Genomic DNA, 21,654 nt, shown 5'->3' on the forward strand with positions numbered 1-21,654 from the left:
GTAAATATTAAAGAAACACAGATAAACATTGATTTTTGTGTGGAAGAGGAAGAATATGAAATAAAGCATGTTGGACTGATAATTGTGCCAGGGTGTTAACATGGTAAGACCTTTTGTTCATAGACCATTGTCCTGAAGCCTCCAGCTGATCGGCCCATGCCCCCAACTTTGGAGATGAGCATCAGGGAAGAGAAACAAATCTGGATAAAGGGGAGGAATTGGTAAACTCGACGATATGGGGGATATGTTCAACCACCAATGCATGTAGTCAAAGTGGGAAAGAGGAAAGCTAAGAGTAGAATTAAGGAGCCCTAGCAAGAGACCATGGATCATGCAGCGGCTCCTAAAAAGATCGCAAATATGCCAGACTCAAAGAGAGAAGTGCTTCTATAGATTCCACATTCCCTAATGCATTAGAACCTCGCTAGCTGTAAGATAGTGAACCATAATGGCATAGACAACAAAAAGCTCCATTGAATGCATTCCTCCATTGAATGCATTCGAGAAGGAGAAATTATTGTCCTGACAGAGGTGGGTGATTAAAAAGACACTCCCCAAATAGCTGAGATTGTTAGGTAGATAACAGGAAAAACTTATCCAACTGGAAAGCCAAAACACCCAAGCTGCTTGTGTAAGAAGCAGATGAGTATGTTATGATCACCCCCATTTGGAAGGAGTTAACTGTAGCCAGACGTCAAAATAGAGGTGTAAGTAAAATCCCCCAAAATGCAGAAGTCAGGTAAAACACAGACCACCTAACAAGAAACATATGGAACTGAAAGAATTCTAAAGGGCAAGGCATTAAAATGGTACTGAATCATGTGGTGAAAAAAACCTAAGATAGCATCCCAAGAAATTAAAAATACCAATGTGTACCATGGGCATTCTACATCCTGCAGAAATTGCCCACCCAACGGTGATGAAAGACTCCATATTAAGACAAGGAAGAACCAAGAAGTGATTGAGGTGGGGCTGATTGATCCATTTCTCCAATCAGCATTAAGCATACATGACAAATGGATAAACCCATAGGTAGAACAGGTAAATGATGCAAAGGTGCCAAACATGGAACACTTCTAAGCTAAAACCTGACATATTTTAGGCAATAATCCAGATCTTCTTTCATCATCTCTTTAAACTTCAGTGATTCACAGCATCAGTATTGGGAAACTTGATATAGACAAGTGCCTGTTCACAGCGTTCATATTGCGTTATGGATGAGACACCATCAGTGTCCAATGGAGGCCCTTCTCATTCTACAAATTTCTGAAGACATAGATATGCATTTATCTGGAATAATATCATCAGCAGAATAGTATAGCACGTTGGTATATGCATCTTCTTTGTATACTGCATTCACTGGAAGTAGTTTTGGAATGTTGTCAATATGTCTTGCTAGTCTGGAAAGTTCCTGACTACTCCAAGTATCCAAAGAATGATGACAAGATGGAGCTTGCTGAATTTGATGGTGTAAAAGCTCTTCCTGATAAACTCTGTCCACCATGCACATCTTACCTCTCTTCTCTGTTACATGTGATTATGACCAGTGATTGGCAATGCCTGGGTCAATCACCAAATTTCTAGGAGCTCATAGGAACCACTCCAGTTGGTTTTGAGATATCCAGACTAATTGCCACCACCATAAATTGTCTTTAGTATCTAATGCTACTCCATGTAGGAAGTAACCAGTAGAGGTTGAGAAACAGCAGCTACAATTTTCCCAGCTGCCAATCAACCTCTCAGTCCCAATGACAGAACAAGAATGTTGGTGAATGTCCTTGGTGCAGAGGAGATTTTTTCTAGTTCTTGCCCAACTCAGATCATGCCCCCCCCCCCCTCAAACACAGCTTTCTCCTTTCCACTGAAATTTCCATGCAATCTTAGAAACCACCTTTCCATAATCATGATTTACAAACTTTACAGTAACCAGAGTTAACAACAAAAAAAGAGCACATTCAACCTGAAGTCAGTAAATGCAAATCCTTGGTTATAAAAGACAAGAGGACTCTGTCACACTATTAAATAAAACAAAATCCTTGGTGTAATATCCCACAGTCATAGATTACTAGTATCAGCAACAATTTATATGATACATGTTGAAGGAAAGACTAACTTCCAGCTCATACTAATTTGTACAAACCTATTTACCAGTTTTTGACTTGGGTATGACCACTGTTGGGTAGTTACGTCATCGTTACTAGCGACATTACATTTTTAATAATGTCCAAGGTAGTGATACTACTTTTCAAATTTAGTAACATTTTTAGTAACATCGTTGAATTTTTAGTCAAAACAGTACATTATTCATTCCTAGTTACTTTTTAAATTCAGTAATATTATAGTCTAACATACTTAAAACAATAAAATAACTAATAACTATTGGTAGTTAAAACTATCTGGTAAAAACAATAACAAAAATTATAAACTAATAAAAAATAACCATAAATATAATAAATATATTTTTTAAATAGCATTAATATTGCAACAACAGCAGAGGAATGAAATATTGCACATGTATTCCTGCTGAAACATGTTTTAGTTGAGTTGTGAATTTGTAGACTTGTAGTGAGGGCCATCACGCTAATCAAGGAGATTACATGTAGCACAATGTGATACAAAAGTGGTAGCAGTTCGAGTGAAACTCCACATAATCCATGACCATATCTCAACAAATACTTTATGTTTATTGGAAGAAGTAGTGGTGACAACTTATCATATGAATGCTTACTCTGCTTGCCTTTGAAGAAAACATTCAGTGCAAACAGTAAATCTGCAAGCAGCTTAAAAACCTGTGTCCATAAAACATTTCTCCATTGATAAAAAATCTGAGTCTACGGTGAAACAAGGTGCAGCACAAAACAAACAAACAGTGAAAGCAAATGAAGGTAATGACAACATGCCTAAAAAGCTTACTGTTGATCATCAAGGGATAAAAACAACAGCTTCTAATCTTTGGAAGGAGCTCCCAAGTGTCTCAACAAAAACTAAATGGGCTAATATTGGAATTCGTGGTTTCAGAGTTTTGTCAATTAGAGTTGTTGAGTCCTCCTCCTTTAGAAACATAATCACATCACTACAGCCAACAAGAACAATAATGTCTTGAAGAACAGTAATGAGGCAAATGAATGACTCCTATGAGGAAAAAATTAGCCTTCTCAAGTCCCTACTAGCAGTAGTCAAGACTGTCACTACAACTGCTGATTGCTGGAGTTTCAGAAACAGACAATTAAATAATAAATAATCTCTAATTTTTTAGTTTCTAATAGTCTGATATTTTTAAACTATACAATGTTGGAGGTTTGTTTTCACACTTGATATAGGAACACTGACATTTTATTAGATTCTCATCATATTTACTATAGTTAATTTTTCAATTGTTTCCCTTCTTGTATTGAAAGAGCATTACATACCAAATATGTGTCTCATCGTGTGCCATCATTGTAAGGGATTAGAGTATATTAATCTTTACATATTATATAGGCCACACTAAAGTCACGTTTAGGGGTTCATTTAACTATTATACGTCATGCAAGTTTTTTAGGGGATGGTTAATGCAAGTGTTCCAAAAAGCAACATTAATTTCTTGATGACCTAATAAATGAAGGAAGGAATGAAATAATGGAAGAAGATATATATTACCTTTATAAGAGATATAAATTACAGCCCACATTCATATAATTATCCCTTAATCTTAATACAATTGTCTGGTGCTAGCCAGAAAAAAATATTAAATGGACCATTTGTCATCATGGAAAGGTTAATTATATATATATACACATACACACAATAAATGCATCCATATAGGAGTAATATTATATTATATTTGGGTTTTATATTCTGGTTCACTTAGTTGGACATCAGATTGTAACATTGACCTTCGTGGTCAGATTATTGGCCATGTTATTAAATTGTCAAAATTACTTTTTGCATTTATGTTGTAAGTTTAAATAATATAGGGTAACTTCTTTTACATACAGTTCTCCAACGATGCATCTACCATCTCTCCTGCATGTTGATCTTACTGGTAGTGGAAATGATGACGAATCAGATGAAGATGTTGTAGAAATATATTCTCTGGTTGATATATTAGCTGTTGATGATGGGGCATCGTCTCGTTTGTGTATATACATTTTGCCAGTCCATCAAAGGTGTGTTTCCCATACATTGAATCTTGTTGCTACTACTGATGTAGATAAAATTTTAATAATGACTAGAAAACAAAAAGTGTCTCAATCAGCAATAGCATAGGCTCAAACCCTATGGGATAAACAGAGCAGAAGCACTGTAGCTGCTGACACAGGGAAATGCTTGGTTGTTCCTTATTCAACTTGTTGAAATTCAATGTTCTATTCACATAGATAAATTAATATCTGGAAGTGAGTTAAGTGACCAAGTACTAGAACAAGTTTTTGATCAACTGGGCATTGTGCAGCTGAATCCAGTTGAAATTTTTTTTATTTCAGAATACATTCAAGTCATAAAACCTATTGTTAGAGCACTTGTCATATTGCAGTGTGAGAACAAAGCATTTATGGGACTACTATTTCCTACCTTGTATGTTTGTCTAGTCTAATTGGGGAATTTGAACAACAAATGGTTTAAATTTGTAAATCCTTAGTTGAAGTATTAATTCAAAGCAAAGAAACTAGGTTTGACAATGTATTCAATGATGACAATTAAATTCTTTTGGTGTGTTTTTACCCTTGTTTGAAGCTTTTCTGTCTTCCAGAAAATGAGAAGGAACAAGTTTGACAGAAAATGATCACAAAAATAGAAAACCCACATAGCACAATACAGTACAGAACCACCCAATCAAGATAGCATGACAGAAACAGAAGATGATTATTTCAGATGCCTGCAAACAAAGGGGCAAAAAGTACTGGACACAAAAGTGCTCAAATAGTTGATACTTTTCTAAATAAATCTCATGTAAAGTTTGTTCACAATGGTGCATTTCCAGACACAGTTTTAAAGTAAATTTTCATTTCGTTAAATACAGCTATTTCATCATGGGCCATAGCTGAAAGGGATTTTCAGTTGGAAAAGACATTCTAAGGGCAAAAAGAGGAGGAATGTTTGATGCAGGCTTCAAAAGAGCTGTTTTTTTTTAAATATAACAGTGCCTCCCAAAATAATCATTTTAATACTGCAGTTATTACATGAAGTAAACTGTTAGATTATTTCAAACTAATTGATAGGCTACTTATTAGTTATATTAGTCATTTGTATTCCTTTTTATTGTATTTTGTAAGTCATACATTGCTCTTACTTTGAATATTATAAAGGAAAAATATAAGTATCTCCTTTAATTGCTATTCTAAAACCTCTCAATGTATAATGCATTTTTTGTCTTGAGTTTAGTGCTTGTAGTTCAGTTCTATATATATATTACATAATATATGATTTGCACAGTGCATGTTTTATATACAAACTACAGGTATCTATTTGAAAAATAACGAGTAATGAGTAATCACCCATTCCATTTTTAAAGAAGTAATGTTTTGGGTAACAACATTACTATTTTTAGCAGGTAACAGCCAAAGTAATGTCATTATTTTTTTCTAGTAACACACCCAACACTGGGTATGACCCACACTCAAAGGGAGCAATAACATAGAACTATGGCCAAGCAAATATAAGCTCTATGAAATTATAACTCCAGTATGTAAACCTAGCCAGAGACAAAAATTAATAAAAGTTTATGTCAATTCATATTATGTTAAGAAGATTATCAGTGAAATTCAGAATACCTGCATAAAAATATACTTCATCTGGTTTGGTTTCTTGATTCACCAATTAATAACATTCTTGATGAAACCTATAACGACTAAAATCTCTAACTCTGGAAACTAGATACATTGAACTAGTAAGAGAACATGAGGTAAGGAAAGTTTAATTACTTACAATATAAATCAGATCAAAAGTAAACAAGTAAACACTCTGGCTCTTCAAATATCTTCATACCATATATTGTGATATCAGCTCCTTAATAGAAACATACCTTGTTCAACCAGGAATATTCAGGAGAAGGGTAGCCATCAGCTGAACAATGTAAAATCACAGACTCTCCCTCTACAGCTTCTGTTGTGTCAGGTAGATCTCTTATCATTGGTGGTACTACACATTTTTTTTTCAGATAAAAACTGTATGTCACCATACATAGGCAGATATAGTTTTACAACAATTATTGCATGATACAAATCTTTGTAAAACATATAACAGATTTATAAAATTAATGAATTTCCTCTTACAAAGTTAGTTTTTACAGTAAAAAGACAAAATTAATAAGAGAAATACAATAGTTTCAATATAATTATTCAGTAAGAATAATATATATTAAAAAATGTAATTTCAAAGCCCAATAATTGAATTAAAAAATAAAGATTTGACTGTAAAGAAAAAATGTAAATTGAATAAGTTTTATGAATATGTATAAAATTCAATATGAAAATAATTTTTTGAGGATTACTTATGAAACTTTAATTTGTCAATGCACAATTTAGTAGAAAGAATTTTTAAATGCTAGAATTTAAAAGAGATTATTTGCATTAAAGTATTGTACATATTCATGAGTCTCAGAATAATCATAAGCTAACATAAAATCACTGATTAAAATTAATAAGTGATGTCTCACAACTGGTATAAATGTGCAGGCCTTAGTGCAAGTAACAGATTGTTTGAGTGAAACTTAGAACATACCATGAATGTCAACAGTTATGTTTCTCTGACTTAGTGCTCCAGTCTGTTTAACAGTGGCTCTAATTTTATACAGGCCTTTGTCTACTTCCTCAACTCTGGCAATTTTAATTCCTTCACTGTAAGACTTGTAACGATCTTCTGCTAGAGGTATGCCATTTTTATACCACTCAACTTTAGGTGTAGGGTTACCAGTTACTTTACATTTGATATTCCCTACTTGGCCCAAAATTAAAGCCTGGGTTTGTGGGCAATCATCCCAAGTTATATCATCTGTAAAATAGAGATTCCATGCTTTTGTATTACATTTTAAAGACGTATATTACATATTTTAGTCAATTCATCTGTAGTTTTAATAAAAAGGTTACTAGAAAACAATGGTCTTGAACCAAACATTGAATACTGTAAGAAAAGTATGATGGTTTAATTAAATTCAGTTTGGTTTTCATATACTTGTTGATCACAATGTAATCAATTCTTAAATAAGTTATAGGAGTAACATGTTAATCTAAAAATATTTTTATCTATGGTTAAATAAATAATCTTCTTAAAAACACAACATTTCACTGGGTTTACATGGTATCATCAAGTGACAATTTTTAAAACAAAGCTTACAGCAGCTCAGTTTGTCATGAGCTACAAAATAAGTAATAATATTACATCATTAAACAACAAAGCAATACCATTCCTTCATTTCTCGGTGAAGCGACTTGAAAGTTGGTATGGTTATACCTTGATCCAATATGCCCAGACATCTTTTTCATTTTTTTATTTATGCCTTTTTATGGATTCTATGGGGTGAAAGGTAAAACAACCCAAAATGTATATTTTAGGCTTCTGTGCAGTCATTTTTACAGCAATCAAGATGAAAATTGGCACAAATATAAATTTTCATGCACCCAACATACCAGCATACAAAAAAGGCTAAATTTGCCTTTTTTTATTCTTTTTAGGACAGTCAGAGTTCACAAAAACAATTGGGTTTTTTTGTTCAATTACTTGGCCATATTTTGACCAATTTACATGTGATTTGATACAAAGATACATTTTTATAGATCCTACACAAACAAAAATGGTGGACTCGCCCATTTTTAGTAATTATAGGGGGATCAAAATCCCACATAAGCATAATTTTAGCATTTTTTGACAATTACTCAGCCCTATTTCTGCCAATTTACACAAGATTTGGTACAAAGATTGTTTTTTAGGGATGGCATTTGCATCATCCCCACATAACAGCACAGACACACAGTCTGGTAGAATGTTAACAGACAAAAATAGGATAAATTAAGCTCAATTATAACTGTTTAATCACATATATATATATTGCTATATGTTAATTCTTGCCTGTGCTACTATGTAGGGATGATGCAAATGCCATCCCTACTATCTTGTTTTCATTGTTTTTGAAGAAGTGATATTAGTCATCCCTATATTTACTTCCCTTTTTGAAAAGTTTTTCTTTACTTGTTTGCTTTTTTTAATGTAGTGTTTCAATAAACATAGAAAGTTTGTATTTATAACCAAGTTCTAAATGCAATGAGGATCCAACTGTAATATTTATTGTTTATCTATTATTAGCTGGCAACTCCTGTTTCACCCTGTAGTTAAGCTTTTTAATGGAACACCAAATTTCTGTAAGAAAGCTAACTTCAAGTTGTAATGATATTATCGTTTACACTAGAATTGTGATTTTTTTAAAAATTATTACTAGTTAATAATAATTATAAAAGTGGATACTCCATCTATGTCACCTCAGTGAAATTGGTTGACTCCATTGTTGTGGTTTTTGGGTTATTATGTAATACAAAAGAAACTGAAGAAAGAAGAACAAGAAATTCAAACATTTTGCTATGATATTTACAGACATTCCCAGAACTTGTGACTCAATCATTATACAGATATTGTTATAAAAGGTAACACTGTAGAGTATTGTAAAGTTCTGATGACCTATTCAGGAGATATTTAAAATGCCATTTTGATGAACAATCTGAACCATCCCTACATAGGCAATGCTACTGCCTGCCTGATACATACAAAAATGTGGGATATTCCCATTCTTGGTCATCTTAGGGGTTAAAAAGGTTAAATAAACCCATATTTTAGGGGTTTTGGTCAATTACTTAGCTTTGTTTTGACCAATTTACATGGAATTTGGTACAAAGATACTTTTCTACTGGCAACACACATTGACAAACACAAATGTTGGACTTGCCCATTTTTAGTAATTATAGGGGGGACAAGATGCTACCAAAACCATAATTGTAGGTTTTTTTTAACAATTACTTTGCTGTATTTAAGCCAACTTACATGGGATTTGGTACAAAAATACCTTCTTGCAGGTCCCAGGCAGTGCTATAGACATTTTTTGATTTTTCTGTGTTTTTCACTATTTTTTTGTGTTAAAAATAATCATGTTGGGATTGCATGGGAGAAACATGTTACATTCGCCCACAAATGTTGGCCTCTTTAATTAATGTTCAGCTTTTGTTTTCTGATAAAGAGAGATTCTTTAATTTTTTTACAATGGATACTGTTTTCTTTTTCAATTATTTTAATATCTGAAAAATTAAAGGAGTAATTATATTTAATACATGAGGGAGAGCTTTAAAAGTCCTCTCAATCTTGTCAAAAGCTGTTGATTAATTTCTCTGATACAAGAACTATCACAGTGATTCAATTTACTTGATTCACTGATTCTGATGCAGAATCCGACCAACTTTTTTCAGAGGTATGAAAGAAAATGTTACATTAAAATTCATATTACATTCTTTACCTTTTTTGACCAGATTTTCTGACTGGTATGTTAAAGTTTATTAACATATAGCAATACAAAATAGAGGAATGGTTCTCTACACAGTGGTGTAGAAAGGAGTTGCAAGGTGGGGGTGTTTGGTTAGACATGCAGATAATATAATAATATAATTTACAGTTGCTATATAAAACAAATATGTAAAAGTGGAGATGCTACAGCACCCCCAGTTCTGACACCCCTGCTACATTTTGTTGTTTGTCTCTTTAACTTATAATTTCTAAGAATGATAATCTTTTATTTATTACTTTGGAAGGAGACTTCTTTTGTGGAATAATTGAGATTTTAACACATTATTCTACAGTTAGAAAAAAGCTGTTGGGAGGAACAAATATTTTTACTCATGTGAAAAATAATTTTAATTATTCCTATATTTTTGCTTAGGATCATCGAATGAATTCCAGGTAATATACACTCCGAGGTATGTGAGCTGACAAAAATTGTTTCTACATATTTGTAGTTACTTATCTATAAATATAAATATTTTATACAATCAATTCTTTTAACTGTGCAATAGTATATCATAAGGTTAAGGATTTTGAGAATGTTTCATCTAATCACCTTAAAATTAATATCATCCAACATTTCACATACAAGAAAACAAAAACAAAACTAGTATCCTCATGCTACTCTTCACTTTAAACAATATTGAGCTTGCAATTAAATGGATTATTTGGTAGTAAAACTTTTTCACAACTGTATTATATGAATACAAACAAAAATTACTTGAGTTTTAAATAACTCGTGAGGTATAAGTCTGGGCAATTTAATTGATTACCTATGACCAGTATTTTCATTCATTAATGGCTCATAAATAAATTGATTAATAGAAATTACAAATGATCTATTAATATCAGGAAAATGATCAACTAATCAAAATTAGTTGTTCCAATTATTCCAACAATCAATTAATATAAATCATGATTTAGTCAACTGATCAACTAATCAAAATTAGAGTTTCCAATTATTTACTGTTTGATTATTCTGACTACCCAAATAATTGAAATATTGGCATTATGTTTGTTTGTTGTTAAGCACAAAGCTAAATAATAGGCAGGTAGGGGATAATTTGAGATCTGAGGGTTTCAGGTTTGAATCCAATTGCCACTAAATTGGCTCACCCAGTCTTTATTATTGCAAAGCTACTAAAGCTATCTGCCTCTATTAATAATTTTAAACTGCTCACTATAAAGGGAAGGCAGCTGGCTAGTAACACTCACCACCATTCCTTTGGCTACTTTAGCATAAATTTACTGTTTTTTTTGTTTCATTTTTTGCACTTCTAATTTATAATTTTATAACTGTATTCTTTAATGTTGTATAAGCAGGTACTGATTTAGAGCAGGTGAAGAATCCTCCAACATATCCTTTCACTTATTTTTTTTCAGAAATAAATAACTGTGTTACTTAATGTGATATAAGTAGACACAGATATAGGGATGTCTGCAAACCCCTTCCCCAATTTTTTCAGAAATTAATAAAACAACAGCCACATAGTATCAAATAGAAATATTAGGTAGAGTTTTTATTTTATTGGTCTATTTGTAACACAAATTGCCACTACAACAAAGGTCAAACAAAAAACAATATATTAAATATAACAATAGAAATATCAAACTTTTAAACAACTAGAATACAAATTTTACCACTTACAAAAAAAACTATTAGTAAACCCATGTTTGGCCAGAATTAGAAATACAAATTAATAACAATACAATATAAATCTCAATGTGATAAATTTGATAAATATCAAAGGGATTAGGAAAAAGAATCCAGAAAAATAAAAACCTTATTCACCAGAGAATAACAGAATGTTTCGAAATTAAACCAATTCTCCATATCAAGAACAATATTTAACAATAATTAGCAATAATTCTAACTATATATCATGAACTAACCTACTTTCAAGATCAAGGAAGGCTTTTTATTTAGTGGTTAGACCATGAAGTGATATTAAATGTGATTAGCTATTACCATAAATCTACATAATCTTTCACAATATTAATATCTGTATCTCACTGCTATGGCAAAACTTGTGCCAGTTTCATAAAACATACATACATACTCAAATTCAATATTCTGTGGATAGAAGGCAAGTTAGCACATTAATATAAATAAAAATTTATAGCTTAACTGAACTATAGAAGGATTAATAAATGAATGGTAAACAACACTATAACAAAATAGATATAGATTTTGCTACCTTATATATCAATTACTATAAAAGTTTTTTTTTCAGTTTTTCTGAAGCCAACACGGCTGGAGTTAACAGCAATCCAGTTAGGGCGCCAGCCAATAATATATTATTTCTAAAGAAATATAACGATATGAATGTCAATTAAATATTGCCATGGTAAATTTTCCTGACTTACCTTTTTCCAGACACTAACAATGAGTCCAAACTAATTACAGATTTGATTTGGTTTTTCATGGGAGTTAGTATTGCTTATTTCACTTGCAGCTCATGTAACATATATCTGTTTCAAAATAAATCTTTCATGGTTTGAAAGTTACTAATAAAATGTTAAACATCATTTGGAGTATTGTATTCACTCTTGGGGTGCCTACCTTACAATGGACATAGGATTGTTGGAAATGGTTCAGGATGATATCTTGGATGGAAAGGTTGTCAAAAGAGGGCAGGATAAGATCTCTGAAATTGTTTTCTCTTAAAAAAAAAAGAGTTATGGAGAATCTGATTGAATTGTTTAAAATTGTTAAGAAAATTGATAGTATTAATGTACTATCAACTTATTTTGTACTTAAAGTGAGAAATCTTGTTAAATATTTAAATGATTGGCTTTTGTTTAGTTTAGTGAATGTGAACCCTAAATGGACCCTTTTTGTCCTTAATTTTATGCTATACTAATAAGTTCAGAAATACTAACCACTTGCAACAAAGAATGAACTCTATTTCTGAACCTGGTATAACAAGTAATGAAGATGTAACCAACCACTATGTCCCAAAGGAAACCAAGATAGTGGTACTAGGTTTCACTAGAAACCTACTGTCACCTCAAGCAGAAATTACAGAACTAAGCAACTTGACTTATAATAATAATAATAATAATAAAAACCTTGTAGAACATAAATAAATATGGATAACATTTCAGAGTCTGGCTTAGAAGAGCCAAAATTTGGTTAAATAATCTTGCAAGTTTATAAGATATTTTAAAATAATTTTATATAGCAAATACAAATTCAGCAACTGTTTTATCGTGTTAACTTCTGCACTGCTTGCATTATCTATGGCAGGTGCTGATAAGAGTTTTAGTGCAATGTTGTTGTGTTTTCAATTTAAACAATAGTAATAATAATAATAATAAATCAAAAATGTTATTTTTCCTTTTAATTAAGATGCACATGCACATCCTCAGCATTACACAAAGATTATGGAGGTCAAGTGCTGCAGACAAACATGTCTAGAAATTCATTTAGATAAAATTTGTGGAAAAATAATTTTATTCAAAGAAAAGACAAAAAATCAATTGAAACACGTATTTATCATAATGTACATGTCATATGATGAATACATCAACCTCGTTTGTGGTACAGATTGAAGCATGGATCCAAACAAGGCCTGGGTGATTCTAGACATGTTTCACAGTTATAAGTTTAATCTCAGAATTTTCCCTTTTCACTGCATGATCTGCACTTTTTTCTCATCATTTTAGCACTTGGACCAATTTTGCATTTTGTTGGTAAATGTGCAACATCTTTAACTTTTAGTGATTTGTTCACAACTGGAGGTAGTAAAAGCTTGTGTATTACTGCCAGATGAGAATCATATAGTGTAATTTTGTTCTCAGAATATTGATTATATAAATAAAAGGAATTTAGCAGGGTCATTCATAATATATGGATACAAATATTCTTATACCATTTATGGTTTTTCTCGAACAAGGATAGTACGAAAACATCTTATCTTACCTATTGGTTCCACTCATATACACATGTAAATATGAAGTGCAACACCTATACTTAATGTTCACAGCCACATAGTGTGCTATCATCATTGCATATTTCAAACAGTAGAAGGGGATGCACACGTGTCATGAGCACACATGAACGAATGCTAAAAGCTCATATGTGCATCCTCAGCAGTGGATGCATTATCAGAAACTTTTCAAATTTTATTTCTAGTTTTAAAGATTTAATATAAACATTACAGAGTTTATTAGTTCTACATAAAAAACAAAATAATTTGCTTCAATCATCCAGGATAGTTCCTGAAATATCGTCTCCCTGTGTGACAGCAGTAAGTGTATGGACTTACAACACTAAAATCTGAGGTTTGATTCCCTATAGAGGGCACAGCAGACAGCCCAATGTGGCTTTGCTCTAAGACAAACTAACAAACCTGAAATATTAAAAAGAGAAGATACCTTCAAACTCCAAAGTACACTAGTGGACTTTATATTTTTTTACAGTAGTTTTGATTTTTCATTCAAATGTACATCAACAAGAAGTTCAAAACCTGGAATTTAATATGAGAATAAAAATGTGGATTTCAGGCAGTTTGCTAAAGTGAAAAAATCTAATCGGAAACAAATATTTTATCACACACAAAGCACTTTTTCTGAATAACATACAGAATTACTAAAAGTATAGACATACTTCTGTTGAAAGAAATTTGAGTATTACAGCTTACAAAGGGATTACATATATGTATAGTTCAATAACACTTGTATTAAGAATTGCTATAAATTGTCCAACTGATGTAACACAATTATACAGAAAATCTGATCTCAAAATGTATAACAATACATTTGTAATATATTTTAATGATTTATATTTTGTTGAATGAAAGTATTAGAAAGCAAACTTAAAAGAAAAAATTCTGACTAAGGATTACTACCATTAAAGACATGTTCCTGAATTCTTCAATTGCTCTCTGAAGATTACATACATTATGAACAAATTCAGTTTAGCATTTTTTTCCTACTTATGTAAGTAATTTTATTAAACTACTTTTGTTTCATACATTTTATAGTTTAATAACTATTAAATTAGAAGGAATGAAATTACTGAATGTAATTGCATCTCAAAACATGACAAAATTTTACTTACGATAGAAAGTAACCTGTACTGATGCTTCTAGCTTCTCAGAGTTGTCATAAATGGCAGTGCAAGTATAAACACCACTGTCATTAGTGTATGGTTTTATAAAAGATAAAGATAGAATACTTCTTTCTTCTCTTTTGACTTCAATTTCTTGTCTTTTCCTGAAAATATTTTATATGCATGTTATTTAAATGTTAAATATGTTGTATACTTATTTTCTTTGCATCACAGAGCATACAGAAACATTTTTTTACTGCAATATAATATATAATTAAGTTTTTCATAATGTGAAGGTTAAACAATATTGTCATAAACTATGAATAATAAACAATGTAATATGTTGACTTACTATATATTTGAAGCAAATCAGATAGTGTTGAAATACTTTTTCATTTATGCTCATTAACTTTTTTTTTACTTGAACACAACAAATCCTCAATATTCAAAAGTTAGTTTAAAGATTCCTAACAGTATAGTTCTTGTGTGGAACATAATACACTTTGATTAATCTCATTATTTGCAATGTTCTTCTAAAGACATAGTTTTTAGTAATCAATTCAACACATTTGTTGCATTTCATTACTTACCATAATTATGTTCCTCTACATACATACGTATAATAGTCAGAGCAACAAATTGGTTGCAACTCATTACTTACCACATCACACACTATATTGTTTGCTAATATTTAAGTTTTTCCTGCCACAGATCCAGTTAATGACTAACAGTCATGACTTTAACACTAGCTGACAGAGAGATTTTATAGTTTTTTAATAGTTTTTTTATACTAACATAAGGAACTCACAGTGGTATATGAAAAAATAATATACAGTTACTAAAATACTTGAAATGCAACTAACTAAATATTCTTGTTATTAGTTAGGTAGCACGAGTAGAGTCAACTAGAATATTAGAAAAGTTACATACAAAAAATATACACACACTAAATTGCTTGACCATTTGCAATTGTTGAAAGTGTTCAGCTGCTACCTAGGGAATTCTGAAATGTGGTTCACTAAAAATTTTTAAATGAAAAACATATGCAGATTAATTCATATCTGGTAATATCAGTTCCTAGAGAATTAATATCTAAGTTAATAAAAAAAAAGAAAATTATAAATCCTCCCTACATACCACAATAAGTACTTACCACTACAGAAATACATAGTTAATCCATTGAATGATTGTTGAACAGGTCCTCCTGCTCTTGTTAAATCACTCATTCAAGAAATGTTTAATTTTCAAGAGAGACTCTCCATACATCAGCAACTTCCATCTGTAATTAAATATGTAATAGGATTTCCTCTATTATGAGACAGCTCTAGCAATCACTCTTTTCAGAAACATTCAGTTATGGGATGGAAGGGTGTGAATAAACACATTTGAAAATAAGTGCTTATTTGAGTTTCATTTTAATATTAAAATATACCATAATTGAAAAGAAGCATTACACTGAAGTAGATGGAATCTGAAAGAAATAAAGAGACAGTGTGTTTCTCAAGTGCTGAAAGGAAGCATTCCCACATACAGTGGGTCTACTAACATAACACATATGAATGTTGAGCATGAAGCTTCCACATCAAGTCAATATACAGCTACAATAATAGTAACATTCATGTAAGAGAAAATAAGTCCTACATAGATGTTATTAAAGGAAGTGCTCATGTCGCCATGATGTATCATATTCTAAATTTGCAAAATTCTATGAGATCACTTCATGGCATAGAAGGGTGCAAAGAAATAGATGGGGAAATACTTAGAAAAATCCACATACCAGCTTGGACAAGTTCCTTTAAGGGAAGAAACTAAAAGCTGCCACAAAAACAATAACAGATGGTGAAGCTGATGTGATATCACAATAAAAATGCAATACAACAAACCTTAAAGATCTCCATACATAACTAGGTGAGGAGCTTACCTGAATGAGAATACATATATTTTAATATCCAACCTTGAAAAGAAACTGAGTAAACTTCACTAAATAAGTCAGTTATCCATGTAAAAGTGAATGTACATAGAAATGATGAAGCCAGACAACAAATGAGAAAACAACCATGATGAGCATATAAGGAGTCTTGGACAGACTAAAAAAAAACAGAGCTTGGAACACAATATCACTTCTTCATGAGTTCAACGAATAGGTTGTGAAGATAACTACCAAAGAATTGGAGTTTTGTTATTCACAAACATCAAGAAAGAGTAAAAGAAAGTTCTCAAAAACATTCCAAGTCAAAAAAACAGAAAAATCAATAACTGATGAAGATGTAAGTATGTATAATAGGTCTCCAGTTACTCATACTCTTTGGAAAACCTCTAGGAATCGTGTTAAACTAACTCTAAAGCCAAGAAAAGAAACATGAAAGATTAGAAGTGGTGGAATGAATGTAAAACTGCAAAAGAAAGGTCCAAAACAAAAATATTCCATTCAGGTAACAAAATCGAAAATGACACCTTAGCGATACAAAGCTGCAATCCTCTTTTCTAATAGAAACCTACGATAGCAAAAGTTAAGATGTCCTGTGTCAAGTGATCCCAGAAGGAAAACATATATACAACCTCTGAATGTTAGTAACTAAACAGAGAGATAGCTTACAATAAATAACCTTAGAGAAAGCCTTTGGGTAGCAAAAAGTGACAGAATGCATTTGAGTAGAAAAGGCCTGTTTTTGCAAGAAGAAAAGGCTGCTAAATGACAAAATAGGAATAGAAACAGAGATACTCGAAAGGTGAAACACCTGATAAGTTAAGGAAACCAAATGCTTTTCTTCCTAATGAAATTTTAGAACCAAAGAAGCAAAATAGGAATCATTGGATAGAAAAATCTGGAGATGATGTTGATTCATAGCATAGTTAATTATGAAAAGAATACCAATTGCATATAAATGTGTGGGATATAAAAGTAAAAGATGATAAACATCAAAGCACCTAGATTCTCCAGGTTTTAAAGATGTTGAACAAATAGAAAGAGAATAATATATACTGTGAGTGAAGATGAATTTTCCAAAGAATGATAAAAGACAAAATCTCTAAAAAATAAAGTAAAGTAAATGTAAGCCACAGTTTTCCAATGAAAAGCACCTTGAAAGCATAGTGGTGACAAAGAATACAGAACAAAACATAATTAAACATATCTTGAGTGAATGACCATTTATAACAAGAGTGACCTCTAGAGTTATTACATGTTAAAGGTGACCCCACAACATCTATAAGTATAGGTGGAAGTTGCTCATTGATAGAGAAAATCTTGAGAATTATGAGCTTGCTCACAAATGTGATGAAACAAGATAGTTTAGGTGGAGAAGATCAAATAGATGATTTGAGGTAACATACTGTATTTGAATTAGCTATTTGAGGTATGGATATGTAAGTGTTTGAATAAGTCAGAAATAACTGACATACACTTGACAATAAGATATGAAGATAAATTATATCAAACATAAGATATTACTTCATGATTACTTTTGACATAGCAAGTTAACTACAGTGTACATTTTCCAGAGCAATTTTTTGGATTAATGAATGTGGACCACTTGCATATCTCTCCAAGATCTGCAAGAAAATGTTATTTTAGCCTCAGAATAAATGTTTGTAATGATGGATGATTCATTAAAATAACAATGCAAAAGCTAAAACCATTAAACTTAATTAAACATGCAAATCAAGGAACAAAAACTGTAGCATTGTAACTTGACCAACTACACAGTAATGGCTTAATGCTTATTTATCATTCTAAAAAATGAATGGTAAACAGAAACAAGAAAAATATGATATTACCTACAAATACTTACATATAACAAAGGACAATAAAGACCTATTGGTCAATTTAGGCTCTCCCATCCATTATGCTAAAGCTTAAAACAAAACACTCAAAGTCAGCCCTTATCATTCAAATATTTATCAAGTCTTCCCTTAATGTCACTTAAATTAACTGCATCTATCACATTTGAAAGCAACCCATTCCAAGGGTCAATCACCCTGTTAGAAAAATAAAACTGTAATAGCTATAGATAACTTCTACCATGCAAAAGTTAACATTTTCCTAAACTGAAAATGTATTTCTGAATAGATACTTACCTCTACTCACAAAAAGCTTTCTCAATTAGTATTGCTCTCTATCAGTGCAAATTTTTTGCGTGCCACTAGCCTTGTAACCCCCCCACTTCTTTCTCTATATCTACATGCAAATGATTATGCAACAACCCTCCACCAATAGGAGTGCAACTTTACCCCTATTATAACTAGTGCCCTCTTTAATAATGCACCTGTTAATCACTTTGAGATTGACCATGACTAAGTCAACAAAAATATCGGAAGTGGGGAGGATGGGTGAGAAATGTGAGAGACGGTAAGTATCTCTCCGGAAATACATTTTCTGCTTAGGAAAATGTTAACTTCCAACACAATATCTTATCTCATCTCACAAAAAGCTAGAATCCCACAGTGAACTAGTGGAGGGCTGGTGAGAAGATGATCCTCCTTTAGAAAGCACTCAAAGAAAGACCATGTGGTGTGGAAAACGAATTAGAAACATCACACCAGTGGGAGACTGCACCACTTCTGAGCCAAGCATACCCTTTAGTAAAGTGTCACTAAATCGAAAGGATGGAAACACAGATGGACCCCAAAACGTATTCATCATTAATGGGACCCATAGGTGTTGAGTGGATAAGCACAGACAGTAAATGGGAGTTCGACCTCAATCAACACCTAGTAGCATCTGGAATTGTACATCAGGCCAGTAGTAGAAAAAGGGTACTCTACCTTTCACCTCAAAAATGGGTACAAGACCACCTCTCCACATGTGTGCATCTCCAACTAAACCAACACCTAATCCACCAGAAACAAACATCCAGCAGATGGCAGGAAATAAGGAAAGCTCAGGATGTGTTCATCTCCAATCCAAAACCTGGTGGCATTGGGAATGTGTCATGCAATTTACAGTAGGAACAAGGTACCCAGCCTTACACATGCAGGTATTCATGTGTCTTGTCCAGTTTCCAACCCATTATCTGGGAAACAAGGAAAACCAAAAAAGATCAAAAGAGGGCATGGGTAAAATTAAAGGAAAGAGGGGGCAAAGACAAAAATAACATAGCTGAGGAAACAATGGCTAAAAAGGGTGAAGGAGGTCTAGGTAATACCCCCCCCCAAAAAAAGACACATAATGGAAAAGCATATTCAGGAGGGTAAAAACAAACTGCCCTATATCACATCCACCCGTTCAGACACACCTAGGTGCTGATATGACAGGATATTCAACATGTTATACAGAATACTGCCAAAAATGGCGACGGAACATAGCCGTTACGCCCGTGGCCAACAACTGTGTTATTGCTTCCAAAACGTGAATGAGAAATCCGCCATAACACCGACCACCTGAAACAATGAGTTCATAACTCACAAAGTCGAAAATAAAAAATCAGAAAAGGGACAGTAGATAATGAAATTTAAATTGCAACTCTCCACTAGAAAAAAAAAAGGGGGAAAATGGCAGTGACTAAATTAGAAAACACTTGAAAGTAAAATCGCATGGATATAATAACTAAATTGCGAGCAAAAACAAATACATCTATACAGTAACACTGCCAAGCAAGAAGTGATTAACAGTTAAATTATTAGAGAGGGTGCTAGTTATGATAGGGGTGGTGTCACACCCCTATTGGTGGAGGGATGGTGCATGTAGATATGCAGAAAGAAGTGGGAGGGTTACAAGGCTAGTGGTGAGCGAAAAATTTGCATTGATAGAGGGCAGTATTAATCGAGTGGAGGTAAGATATCATATTGGAAATTTATATTTCTGTCTGTTAGTATTACCATTTTCACCATTAACTATGAAAAAATGGCAATGCATCAAACTACCAATTTCCTTAACAGTGTTAAATAACTCAAATTTCCTCTTAACTCTTATTTCTTACAAGAAAATATAATTTCAGAGATTTTAAGCTATCCTCCCATCCAGGTACCATCCTAGTAGCCTCTGAAACTTTTTCAACAGTTCAATATTCTTTTTAATGTAAGGATCCCAATACTAAATACAATATTCCAAATGAGGCCTAACCAGTGACATTATAAACTTTTTAGATCTGTATGAAGAATATAAACACTGTGAATGTAGGTAGTACAGTATATGACATCCAAAAGTGATGATAAGGAACTAATGTGGTTCAACACTCAACTGACAGGTGGTCAGGGGAAAAAATATGAGTTTAAAACCAATTATTTAGTAGAAAAAGAATAGTGCAGAAAACTCTCATGGCAAGCAGTCACTACGTATGGGACAAAGGTGAGATTCATTATGCTTGTACTCATGCTGAGAATAGTCACTCAGCATGCAAAGCCTTACATGGAATATACTGGGAGACTAAGCAAAGCCACTGATGACTTTACCTTTAGCTAGTGATAAAGTGAAAAGTTGTTAGAATAGTGAAAAGATTGGATTCCACTGATATGACATGGTATGGTTGTACAACCCCCACTAAAAGTAGGAATGAACTCCAAATTTATGCAGGTGTTGGGAAGGGTCATATATTTTATACAAAATAATCAATGATATGGTTAACAGAATACAGAAGAACAAGTAGTCCAAGGCAAACTTCATCCACCATGATAATCTTTAGAAGTAAATCAGTGAAAAAATGGCCAACTGTATAATTTTAGACAAGAACTTGTCTGTGGAAAGTCAACTTGTTGAAGAGCCCGGGGCTCCTTTGAAACCACTTCCCGAGGATCACAAAGGAAAGATTCACCAGTGAATTAAACCAACCAATTACCAGGTAGAACTATCCCAGTGATGAGACAGCAAATGATATCAACACACAACCCTATCTGTATACCACTAACTTTGGAAAAGAAAATCACCTAAATATTTGGTGAATAGACCGTTTAGTGTAGTTTTGTTTGTATTGTTACTTCTCTGTTAGTTAATTTTCCGTAAAAATTCTTTCAGAAGAAACTTTAGCGACACAAGTCCTTTCTTAAATAAAACTAGTTTATACTATCTCAATACAACTTTGAAATACACTTAATTTCCACAGTCACGCTATAACTAACGCTATGATTCACAACAAACGAATCATGTGCTT

At 32.4% G+C, this 21,654-nt stretch overlaps 1 protein-coding gene across 1 annotated transcript in view; it reads right to left on the bottom strand.

Moving 5' to 3' along the window:
- The window catches only part of LOC111088837 (fasciclin-2-like), a 66,504-nt gene that overhangs the window by 17,401 nt on the left and 27,449 nt on the right, over window positions 1-21,654 (bottom strand). Inside the window, exons 3-5 of the mRNA XM_022399938.1 lie at window positions 14,579-14,733; window positions 6,700-6,969; window positions 6,002-6,117 (exon numbers count right to left, since the gene is read on the bottom strand). Coding sequence (XP_022255646.1) covers window positions 6,002-6,117; window positions 6,700-6,969; window positions 14,579-14,733 — 541 coding nt within the window. The remainder of the gene's footprint in view (window positions 1-6,001; window positions 6,118-6,699; window positions 6,970-14,578; window positions 14,734-21,654) is intronic.

The sequence above is a fragment of the Limulus polyphemus genome, unplaced genomic scaffold (assembly GCF_000517525.1).
Source record: "Limulus polyphemus unplaced genomic scaffold, Limulus_polyphemus-2.1.2 Scaffold4546, whole genome shotgun sequence".
NCBI classification, from domain to species: Eukaryota; Metazoa; Arthropoda; class Merostomata; order Xiphosura; family Limulidae; genus Limulus; species Limulus polyphemus.